General features: G+C 38.3%; 1 protein-coding gene across 4 annotated transcripts in view; it reads left to right on the top strand.

The window, feature by feature from the left end:
- Window positions 1–13090, top strand: part of LOC127380455 (cadherin-18) — a 265704-nt gene that overhangs the window by 240464 nt on the left and 12150 nt on the right. For all 4 annotated transcript variants that reach the window (XM_051609377.1, XM_051609379.1, XM_051609380.1 and 1 more), the window contains exon 12: window positions 2680–2797. In XM_051609377.1, the coding sequence (XP_051465337.1) occupies window positions 2680–2797 (118 nt within the window). The remainder of the gene's footprint in view (window positions 1–2679; window positions 2798–13090) is intronic.

Genomic DNA, 13090 nt, shown 5'->3' on the forward strand with positions numbered 1-13090 from the left:
GCACCTGTGATTTGATCCTAGATGGAATCCAGGCTTGGAGAAGTCTGACTTCTAGAAATATACTAATTTTGTGCATGATTGTGAAACTTAACCAATGTGGGAAAATGAAATTTTGCAATCTTTGACAAAGTGAACTGACAAATGAAATTTTCCTTTTCTTCAAATGTGACTTGTTTTATTATTTTAAGATAATGGGAGCAAACAGCAATGTAAAAAAAAAAAAAAAAAAAAAAAAAAAATCAGTCTTCTAAAAAGTGAATAAGTGAATATTGACAGTTTTCTGAACATTTCCAAGTTCAGTGTTTATCCTGGAAGAATGTAAGTAGGTTTGTCATGTATATATCTTTACTGGTTTATTGATTCAGTTCCGAAAAAGGATCTGAGTAGAATTTAGCACTAACTCTCTGTCCTCTTCTGTACTCCACCATTCTTGAATTTCTTCCTTTTCTCATCAACTCTTGCCTTTATAAAAGTAGCATAACCATTCAGTTTCATCACTTCAGTTACAGCAGATAGGTTTCTGTCTCTACATTTTTGTTGTAATTCGCTTTGGTAAGATGCATGTTCATGTCTGCTAATTGGCCATTACTTAACTGGTCTATTAATTAGAAAAGCATCAAAAATACACTTGGTTGTCAAAAAGACACATATCTTTGTTCCTTACCTATGAATGCATGTTTTCAATATCTTTTCCTTACAAAGCAAGAGCCTTTTCTGAAAGACTGTGAACTTCTTCTATTAAAACAGTTCTGTCAAAAATATTTGACCTGTCCTGCTACTCAATATCTACTTTCCACGCGGAAACCCATGACTTCTATACCAGCCGGTGCTATACTTCTTACATACATTGGTGAATTCAGGGGATATGTGAATTTCTATGTGTGAAGTCAGGGAGTCAGGAAGTATATTTAATTGAGTTTTTAAATTAGTCTTTAAAACAAATTTTGTATCAGTCTCATGGTACAGAAATCTTGATCAAAGGTATTTTTGTTTCAAAATAACATGTTCTTGTAGCAAGATTCTGTAAAATGTCATTGAATATCTTAGGTAGGAGAGGGCAACTGGACAAAAATTTATCTGCTAGACTGTCAAACATAAGCTGAAGTGCATGGAAAAATGAAATACATATCACTGATAAAGAGCACTGAGGATTTATAAACAATATTTAATAAGTTAATGTCATTTTAAAGGTCTTATTGTTTTTTGGGGTTTTTTTTTTAGATCTATGTATAGTATTTAACAGGGTTTTTTTTAGTATTTGAGTAATAACAGAAACAGATTCTTCCATCAACTTTTTTTTGGTCTTCCTTTACCTCATGCCATTTCAACATTACTAACTAAATATATCTGAGAAAAACATATTTCTGTTTTTACACAGTAGTTGTTTCAATAACAGGTGTGCCACCATTGCAAAATGGAGTAGAGAACAACTGGCTTTTAACAAGCTTTTTCATCACTATTGCCATGACTTTGGTAAACTGCATGATTACAAACATTTCAGATTGAATTTATTCTGCTACAGTTCAGCAAAAGTGTGTAACAACCCACTTAAAAATATTCTCAGCAATTCTCATTAGTATTACTAGTTGTCTCAGGTGTGTATAGTAAATATACCATATTGTATATAGTCCATGGAATAAGCATTCTACTCTGTTGGTTTTAAAATGGTTTTGTTTTGCTTCTCTTACGTGAATGGAGATGAGAACTGCGTACTGTCTTTTACTTTTAGTGTTAGGACAAAACAGAGCAAACCACTTGAGCCCACACTGTTTATGCTTTAGGTTCAATCCAGACAGATTACTGCTGAACACTGAACAGAAAAAAACCTCTCACTCCTCCTTTTATGTTTCCCTCAGGATATCTATCAGCTCTGTGCAGCAGTCTGTGTGGGCTTCACTGGCTATATCACAAGAACAACTTTTATTAAATTCTACTTTAGCACTTGAGCTTCTAGGCGCAGTGTGAAAATGAAAGCAGAGGTAGAAATATTGCTTGGTCACACATTCCAAAAGCTTGGCTCAGTTTTAGCTGAAAGTAAATTTTAAAAACCACCAGGGTTTTTGAACACGAAGGTCCCACCTTTCAAAAATTCCTCTCCCATACATAGTTGCTACATCTAATTCTGTTCCTTTGGGCAAACCAAAATAAAACAAGGAGTGGCTGCTGTTCTGCCTGTTCTTGTTCTCCAGCAATTTAAAACTGATTCTTAACAGGAATTTTAAACAGAGAGCTGGTATTATATGACCACCGTTTTGGTTAAACAATTATTTTTCCTAACTAATATTGAAGTGCATCTAATTATTGGGATAGTGAGCACATAGACCATTCCAGTTCAGTCTGAATTTTGGCTCTATAAAAACAGATGTTTAGATGAAACTGTAATTCTGAAATTCATCAGGAAGCAGTGTAGCTGATTAAAATCTCTGTACCTGGTCCTGGCTATATTTGAATGTCAGAAAGTATAGATACTTTAGATGCTTTTATCTAGGTCTGAAGTGTGTTTCCTAAAATATTTCATGCAAGAGAAATCAAGCTAATGGCCCAGTCATTTAATCAGTTGAATTTTGCAGCAGCCAAGTATAAAATTAAAATAAGCTTAATTTGAGCATCCTGCTGAGGTCAGGTACTATTTGGGTCAAGTTCAAGTTTCAGCACACTTATTGTTAATTTTTATTTCAGGTAATTCAGACTATCACTGCAACTGACAAAGATAATGCTGCAAATGGAGCAAGATTCTATTTTTCCCTTGATGAAGAGCTTTCTTTGAATCCCAACTTTACTCTAAGGGACAATGAAGGTAAATCAAACACATACATTTCAATAAATCATTCTGTGTTTTGTCTGGGATGTCTCATTGAACAGAAGTTTCCATCCATTTCTTGACAGAAGGGGAAAATTGTAATCTTTCAAGACTGAACTGGATGATATCAAGGACATGGCTTGCAAAATACTGCAAACTATGAATAATCAGATATAGAATTTTTTTTTCTGTTTCATTTTGGTTTAGCATTTATATTTCATACATTCAGGAATGTTTTTATAAAGTGATTAATGAAAAATATGTCAGCAATTCTGTCTATTTCTAGATGAATAGCACAGAGTGGATACTGTCATGGTTATGGCTGGTTATTGATTAAAGGGGAAAATAAGAATGTAAGGGGCATAAAAAGATGATTTTGTGCTTACCTTTACAGATATGACACCAAGAGCAGGTTATTCAGTGTTTCCTGAATTTTTAAGTCTATTGTTTCACACCTTTCTTAACAAAGTGTGCCTAAAAATCACAATTGGAAAATCATTATCAAAGAAGCCCAGAAGAATAAAGACCTTCAGAGTCATCCAGCTGAGTGTTTCTGAACATTTCTGGAATCCAAGGACCATTCAGGCTTTCCAACAAAACCAAATATCAGCCTTATTATTCTTTGAGAATTACCTACTGGTTTCCATTTTGCTTCCTGATGAAAATTACATTTAAATGTCAATGCTTGTCAGTAGCTTTCCTCTTGAGCTTTTGTGTATATGTGTATTGCGTGATTTTGTTTATATGCATGTGTGGAAGTGTGTAGGGACTGGCTTTATTTTACAGTTATATTTTTGCTGTAGTGCCATGGAATACTTTCTGAGATCTTATGGATCACTACTCATAATGACTGAGAAGCATTAAGTGCATAATTGGTACATATGGCAGACAAAGGGATGTGTAGACTACTCTTTACAGATATTTTTTAGCTGTTTTTAAAACCTTTCAGGGAAGGAATCATAGAATGTCTTAGGTTGGAAGGGAACACTAAAAGTCATCTAGTCCAACCCCTCTACAATAAGTAGGGACATCTCACACTAGAACTGATTGCTCACAGCCCCATTAATCCTGACCTTGAATGCCTCCAGGGATGGGTCCTCCACCACATTTCTAGACAACCTGTTCCAGCCACCCACCACCCTCATATTAAAGAATGTTTTTGTAATTTCCAGTGTAAATCTACCTTTCCTAGCTTAAAACCATTACCCCTTGTCCTACTCTTACATGCCCTAGTGAACAGGACATGCCCTAGTGAACAGGAGACTGCATAATCTTCCTAAAGAATCTATTCCAATGTTTAACTATATTTACAGTGGGAAAAAAAAAAAGAAAAAAAAAAAGGAAAAAAAAAAGTCATAGTGTTTATTCAGATTAGATTAATGGCACTCATATTCTGGTTCCAAAAACCTAATATTATTTGAAGGATAAATTCATTAGCAACCTGCTGCACAACTTAGACACACACAAGTCTATGAGGCCCAGATAGGATCCTCCCAAGAGTACTGAGGCAGCTGAGTGGAAGTGCTCACCAAGCCACTTTCATTTATCATCAATCTTGGCTAACTGGGGACATCCTGCTTGACTGGTGGTTTGCAAATATGATGACCATCTACAAGAAGGGCCAGAAGGATGATCAAGGACAGGTCTGTTATCCCGACCTTGGTGCCAGGGAAGATTATGGAGCAGATAATCTTGAGTGCCATGATGTGGCCCATACAGGACAACCAAGTGATCAGGCCCAGTCAGCATGGGTGTATGAAAGACAAGTCTTGCTTGACTAACTTCATCTTCTTCTATGATGAGGTAATCCACTTAAAGTTTGAGGTAGAGGCTGTGGATGTTGTCCACGTAGAGTTTGATAAAGCCATTGACACAGTTTCCCACAGCATTCTTGAGAAATTTGCCACTCATGGCTTGGATGGGTGTATGCTTTGCTTGGCAAAAAACTGGCTGGCTGGCTGGGCCCAAAGAGTTGCAGTGAATGGATTTAAAACCAGGTGGCAGCCAGTCACAAGTGGTGTTATCGTATAATCATAGGATTGTTAAGGTTGGAAGGGACCTTAAAGATCATCTAGTTCCAACCCTCCTACTATGAGCAGGGACCCCTACCACTAGATCAGGTTTCACAAAGCCTCATCCAACCTGTCCTTAAAAATCTCCAGGGATGGAGCATCAACAACCTCCCTGGGCAACCTACTGCAGTACCTCACCACCCTTACAGAGAATAATTTCTTCCTGATGTCTAACCTAAATCTCCCCTCTTTCAGTTTAAAACCATTACCGCTTGTCCTATCACTTCCTTCTCTGATGAAAAGCCCCTCCCCAGCTTTCCTGCTTTCCTTCAAGTACTGGAAGGCTGCTATTATGTCTCCCCAGAGCCTTCTCTTTTTCAGGCTGAACAGTCCCAAGTCTCTAAGCCTGTCTTCATAGCAGAGGTGCTCCAGGCCTTCGATCATCTTTGTGGTCCTTCTCTGGACCCTCTCCAGCAGGTCTGTATCTTTCTTGTGCTGAGGGCTCCAGAGCCGTACACAGTATTCGAGGTGGGCTCTCACCAGAGCAGAGTAGAGGGGCAGAATCACCTCCTTGGCCCTGCTGGCCATAATTCTTTTAATGTGGTTGGCTCTCTGAGCTGCAAGTGCACACTGGTGGAGCATATCTTGAGCCTCATATCATGCCTTGCACTTTGCCTTGTTGAACCTCATGAGGTTGCCATTGGCCTACCTCTCAAGCCTATCAAGACCCCTTGGATGTCGTCCCTTCTTTCTAGAGTGTCGACCACAGCACACAGCTTGGTGTTCCTCAAGGCTCAGTGCTGGGACCAGTTCAGTTCTAATTTAATATCTTTACCAATTGTCTGAACAAGGGGATTGAGTGCACCTTCAGTAAGATTTAAGATGACACTAAGTTAGGTGGGAGTGTTACTCTGCCTGAAGAAGGCTCTGCAGAGGGATCTGCACATTCTGGATCAATGGACCATGACCAACTGCATGAGATTCAACAAGGCCAAATGCCAGATCCTACACTTGGAAGACAACTCCATGTAATTCTATCAGCTTTGAGAAGAGTGGCTGGAAGGGTGCCTGGCATAAAAGGACCGGGGAGTATTGGTTGACAGCTAGCTGAATATAAGCCAGCATGTGCCCAGGTGGCCAAGAAGGCCAACAGCATCCTGGCTATTGTGGCCAGCAGAAACAGGGAAGTGATTGTCCCCATGTACTCTGTCCTGGTGAGGCTGCAACTCAAATCCTGTGTTCAGTTTTGGGTCCCCCACTACAAGAAGGATATTGGGAGTTCTGCAATGAGTCCAGAGAAGAGCAATGAAGCTGGTGAAGAGTCTAGAGCACAGATCTTACGAGAAACAGCTGAGGGATCTCGGTTTGTTTAGTCTGGAGAAAAGGAGGCTGAGGGCGACCTTATCACTCCCTACAACTACTGCAGAAGAAGTTGTAGCAAGGTAGGGATTGGTCTCTTCTCCCAGGTAAGAAGTGATAGAACATGAGGAAATGGCCTCAAGTTGTGCTGGGGAAGGTCTAGGCTGGATATGAGGAAAAATTTCTGTGTTGAAAAGGTTGTCAGGCACTGGAACAGACTGCCAGGAAAGTGGTTGAGTCAACATCCCTGGAGGTATTTAAAAGACTTGTAGATGTGGTGCTTAGGCATGTGGTTTAGAGGTGGACTTGGCAGTGCTAGATTAGTTGCTGGACTTGATGATTTTAAAGGTCTCTTCCAATCAAAACCATTCTATGATTCTATAATATAATATATAATATTATATATATAATATATATATTTATAATATTCTATAATATAATATACTCTATAATATATTAAAAATATTCCTCCAGCTCTTTCTCAGATTAATGTATTAGCTCCACTCAGATGGTAATTGGTCATTATAGCAAAAGCCAGAGGATTGTTCCCAAAATAAGGGAAGTGTGCTGTTGTGCATTTTTGCATTTGAGCATAAGATTCAAATAAATTCTTCAAATACTGGACTGTGATCTCATGTGGGAGACCATGGCCATGTTTATTTTAGTACAAGATACTTATATCAAGACATGCTTTGAATAGTTGTTGCTTAACTATTAGAGTAGGTATTTTATGTTTCTTTCAGATATTTTTAATTAGGATCTGTATTGAATATGTTTATTACCAGTGAAAAATGCTGCTTTACTTTTAGGACTGCATGTTGACATGTTATTTACCTACAAAGATTTATAAGAGGGTAAGAACTTACCACAAATCTCTAATGAGGCAATATCATGCTTTGGTTATAAGTATGCAGCATGAAGTATTTGCTGCTTTCTTATCACTCCCCCAAACGAAGTTAGCAATGACTTCACCAACAGCAGAAAGCAGTGTCTGAGCTATTGTAAATCGGATTTGGCAGGGTCAAATAGGGAAAGGAACTGGAGAAGATGTCTTTTAAGGTAAAGGCATGTTGTGCATTATGTTTGTATATTAGCTAAGGAGTTTAAAAAAGTAAGTAAACACTTCCTGTAGCATCTTCCATAAAACTTCTGCATGTAAAGAGACCGTAGAAATACAATTTACAATTTGCATATATAATAGAATGACAGTTTATTTCTAATCATAGCAAGAAATGTATCTTAAAAACAAAAGAATTGTCACTATTTTGCTCGGCATATGACCCATTGATTGTACTGTTTAAAGAATACTCTTTACTGGTATATTTTCTTTGTGATATAATTGGTATGTAAAAGATAAATGAAACTCATAAAGTGCATTCACAATACCCAGTCAGCTAGTGTTCACAAATTTCATATTTATCACCTATTCCTATTCAGAAATTGAATTGTTGTTACTTTCTGTTCTAGAAAATAGTTGAGAGATGTCAGGAAGAAAAGGCTTTTAAGTCTGTCACAAGTTTGCACTGTTGAAAACTCTTGGTTTTGAGCATTAGCTATTAGAAAGCATCAGAATACTCTTTTAACATGTGATGGCTGCTATTTTTACCTCTGAATTTAATAATTCCATAAAGGCTATCATTCTTGGGGAGTTTTATTTGTTTGTTGTGTTTTTTAAGGAAAAAAAACAAACAACATCAGTTGCCTTAAGAGGTTTTGCAGAAGGATAAAAACCAAAAACTCAATGTCATATTGAAAGCGGTAGTCAGTGGCAACTGTATCTGTCACTGCAAAGCTGTATTTTTGTTGCAGTCATCTTTGGATCCAGTTATCCTCTCCTTTTATTTCTTCGGGAGAGTTTTGATATTTCAAAAAATTTCAGTAGAAATTTTCTTCCCGTGTTTTCATAACCCTGAACAACATAATTCTGTTCTTTGACCCCAAGTACAGTATTGAATTAATATTCCCCAACTCTGTTATCATCAGTAGATCTACAATATCAAAAGACTGTACAGCACTGAATTGGATCTTTAAATATTAACACTTATATCTGTGCACTTTGACTGAAATCTAGAGCACTTTCACAAGTATAATGTTTCATATTTTGACCCTATCTATGTGCGTAGGTTGCAGCAATACACAGATCCAGCATATGTATGATTGAGGTCAGTAATATTCAATGGCTTCAGCAGAGGAAATAGATATTAATGTTTCAGTCCAAGTAATTGCTTGTATGAACAGTTAAGCTTTTACCTCTTGGTCCTGAACTTGCACCCTTACTCAGTAACAATCCAGTGTTAAAGCTCCAGTCTTTGAATATGCATCTTCATAATGCAGAGCTTAAAACCCTCAGAGTAATATAAGTCAGTAAACAGCCACAGGGCTATATGAAATATGCAGTTCAGCAGAATCACCTTCTGGATTCCATTGGTGTTTATAGATTTCATTTTAAAGAAAAAAAAAATACATGGAAAAGGCAGAATATATTAGTTCTTTCCCTACTGATCAGATTAAGTTACAGTGGATTCTTTGTTTTTTTGTTGTTTGGTTTTTTTTTTGTATATACTGAAAAAGTACTGTTCAGAGAAGTGAAGGCTTAAGAGTACAAACAAGAGGACAGCCAACAAAATTATGCAGTATCTGTACACATATAAACAAGACAAAACGAGAGCTGCAATAGGATTTCTCTGCTATACAAAGAAAATGCACAAAGACGCAATAATTTCCTAATTTCCTGCAATTTTAGAAAGCTAACCCAGGGAAGATGCCTTTTTGTTTGTTTGGGAATTGTACTTATGAAGGCTTTTTAATGAAAACAGAACTCTTAACAATCTATTCAGTCCAGAAAAAAATGTTGCAATTTCTCTTAAAACCTCAGCAGCCAAATGCTTTTTTTAATTTGGTGGTGTTTTGAAATTGTAGTTCAGATGCTACCTAACTGTTCACCTTTGTCTGTGTTATTGTCACTTTGTTTTTAGGCAGTTATCATAGAAAATTTTAAAATACTTTTTTCACTTGTGTAAAATCTCTTTAATTTATACTTTTTGCCTAATCAGAAATACCTGCTTTTGGTTGTCCCATTTAAGTCTGCCAGGGCAATATGAGATTAATAGTACTTTCTATTGTGTAATCATGAAACATGAATGAGCCTCTTCAGAGTAGAGATATTTCGAATGACTGAAATTTAAAATTATAGGTTTTTTTTTTAATCCTGAAACAAGCATGATATTTTTCCAGGTGCTTAAAGAATGCTTGATAAATATGTCAAAAATTGTTAGTTTGATGGAAAATACATATGAGAAAATGTCATTGTTGTAATATCCCCAACCGTTAGCATATAGACAAACACTTGCATAATCGCTCTCTCTGTGTCTGAGTTTAAATTAATTCCCTCTTTTTGCCTATTTTTTTTACCTATTAGAGATGTTTTCCAGAAGTTATACCACATTTTTCAGGGAGCTGGGAAAAGATTGAAGCCCTAGAGAGCAGCTGACTTAGCTGCAAGAGAACATTTATGGTTTTTATGCACTGTTTAAAGCACTATTTTGCTGGTGGTATTTTATTTTTTTTCACAATATATAGTCTACCATGGAAGCTTCAATGCATATTGTAAATTTTCTAGATAATAAGGGTTTGTACGGAGATTGTGCACATTTACCCAAGATTGCCAATAAGATTTGTGTGTCCTCTTACCTTGATAAATTGAGACTGCCATCTTCTGGAAGTAGACAAAGTGTACCTTCCTTTCAAGGAAGAACAGCTCCCTAGAGAATGCTCATCATTTGTTTTCCTCTCCTTTTATTTCTTCAGAACAAATATTTCAATTTACAAGAATAGTTGCAGTTTTATTTTTCCATCTGCCCAATTTTCCCAAACATCTGGCCGTTTGAAAATTGCCCAATGATGGAGAATATTCTGGAGTTAGGCCATTTTTCTAATGCCATCCCTTTGGAGATTCCTTTCTCTTCATGTTATGCCACAAGATACTTTATTACCCGCAAAAGTAGAGAACTGCTTGTCTACAAAATCTGGAGCACATTTTGTTCAATGGCATTTGTATAAGATGAAATTTGTCATGTGTCCATCCACCCATGCCTGTTATGCAAATTAACATATTTCTGTGCTACAAGTAAAAATTAAGTAAAAAAAAAGGTCAGTTTTACTTGGCATTGCTGTTATTTAGGGAGACAGCAACCTGCAGAGAGTAAATCGCCCCACCCCAGCATTAATTCCCTTGCAGAAGCTTCTGTTTATCTCTCTTCCCTGATATGTGCAAAATTCTTCAATCCAACCATATTACACACAAAGACTGTGGCAGGCCAGTGAAGTGACTTCAGAGCTTTAGAGTTACAAATCACTATGCCAGATAACAGACCATGTCTTAGGTGCTCTAGTTGTCTGAAGAGGCATTAAGAGAGGTCAGGTTAAAACCTTCACTTTGCAACCACGCATAAGCGGGAAACAGCAACAAAGGTCCTACCTTAATTTCCATCAAAGTGGCATACTCTGGTTATGTAGTTACTACTACCTTCCATAAAATGTCATCCTGTAAAGATGACAAGTTCTAACTTGAGAGAAATGATATCTGAGGGAGTGCAAAGTTAGAGTTATACATGGAGACTGTAAGTGAAGTCCATAGAAGTGCTGTTAATGTAAACAGGTTGAATGCCTGAGCAGGTATTATTGCAGAATCAATATAAGAAAGTAAAAATGGAATTCCAACATGAATAAAAAGGACAGAAAACCAGGAATAGCTAGCACAGAGGGAGACATTTTTCTGCCACAGATCTGTGAACTTCTTCGATCTTCTTCAAAACTCAGCTGGCTAAGTTTTATATATATAAATGTATCTAAAAATATATACATAGAAATAATAATATAAATATTTTTTTTCCAATATTTTATTTATATATACACAAGGGCATGTACAAAGAGTTACTATTTGTAACTCTTTGAAATATTGAGAGCAATAGCAAGATTTATCAAATCTTATGATATCAGGAGAAGAAAGTTTCCATGCCAGTGACCAAAATATTATTATAATATTTTAATCTGTGGGATATAAGGACAACTAAGGAAAATGTAGGCCCTCTCCTGAAAGAAACGGGAGACCTAGCTACTCAGGATATTGAGAAGGCTGAGGTTCTCAATCACTTCTTTGCATCAGTCTTCTCTGGAAAGTTCTCCAGCCACATTGCAAAGGCCACAGCAGGTGAAAGCAGGGACTCTGAGAATGAAGTACCCCTCTGTAGGAGAACAGTATCATGACTATCTAAAGAATCTTAAGGTGCACAAGTCTATGGGATGTAATGTGATCTATCCATGGGTCCTGTGGAAACTGTCAGATGCAGTTGCTAAGTCTCTGTCCCATCACGTTTGAGAGGTCATGGCAGTCTGGTGAAGTTCCTGCCGATTGGAAAAAAAGGTTTTCCCATTCTCATTTTCCCATTTTTAAAAATGGGAAAAAAATAAGATATGGGGAACTACAGGCAGGTCATTCTCATCTCTGTGCCTGACAAGATCATGGAACAGATCCTCCTAGAAAATCTGCTAAGGCACATGGAAAATAAGGAGTTGATTGGTGACAGCCATCACGGCTTCACCAAGGACAAATCATGCCTGACCAATTTGGTGGCCTTCTATGACAAACATACAGAGATGGTGGATGGTGGCAGAACAATTGATACTATCTACCTGGATTTATACGAAGCATTGACACTGTCCCACATGACATCCTCGTTTCCAAACTGATAAGTTATGGATTTGACAAATAGACCACTCGGTAGATAAGAAATTGGCTGGATGGCTGCCCCCAGAGAGTTGTGGTCAATGGTTCAGTTTCCAAGTGGAGTCAAGTGATGAGTGGTGCTCCTCAGTATTGGGACCAGTGCTGTTTCACATCTTTGTTGGAGACATGGACAGTGGGATTGAGTGTATCCTCAGCAGGTTTGCTGATGATACCAAGCTGTGTGGAGTAGTTGACACCCTAGAGGGAAGGATGCCATCCAGAGGGACCTTGACAGGCTGGAGAGGTGGGCCAGTGCCAACGTCATGAGGTTCAACAAGGCCAAATGCGAGGTCCTGCACCTGGGTCAGTGCAACCCCAGGCACAAATACAGGCTGATACAGGCTGGGGGGAGAATGGATAGAGAGCAGTCCTGAGGAGGACTTGTGGGTGGTAGTACATGAGAAGCTCAACATGAGCCGCCAGTGTGTGCTTGCAGCCCAGAGGGCCAGCTGTGTCCTGGGCTGCATCAAAAGAATTATGGCCAGCGAGGCGAGGGAGATGATTCTGCCCCTCTACTCTGCTCTGGTGAGATCCCACCTGGAATACTGTGTACAGCTCTGGAGCTCTTGGTACAGGAAAGACTTGGAGCTGTTGGAGGGTGTCCAAAGAAGGGCCCTAAAGATGATTAGAGTAGCAGCTCTGCTATGATGACAAGCTGAGAGACTTAGGGCTATTTAGCCCTAACAAGACTTCGGGGAGACCTTATAGTGGCCTTCCAGTACCTCAAGGGGTCCTACAGGAAAGCTGGGGAGGGGCTTTTCACCAGAGAGGGTAGTAATAGGACACGGGGTAAAAGTTTTACACTGAAAGAGGGGAGATTTAGGTTAGACATCAGGAAGAAATTCTTCACTATGAGGATAGTAAGGTACTGGAGTAGGTTGCCTAGGGAGGCTGTGGAAGCCGCCTCCCTGGAGATTTTTAAGGCCAGGTTGGATGAGGCTTTGCGCAGCCTGGCCTAGTGGGAGGTGTCCCTGCTCATAGCAGGGAGCTTGGAACTAGTTGATCTTTAAGGTCCCTTCCAACCTTAACCATTTTATTATTTTATGATTCTATGATCAGGTTGCTCAAAGTCCCATCCAACCTGGCCTTGAACACCTTCAGGGATGAGTCTTCCACAATTTCCCTGGATTAACC

Source organism: Apus apus, chromosome 2 (genome assembly GCF_020740795.1).
Source record: "Apus apus isolate bApuApu2 chromosome 2, bApuApu2.pri.cur, whole genome shotgun sequence".
NCBI lineage: Eukaryota > Metazoa > Chordata > Aves > Apodiformes > Apodidae > Apus > Apus apus.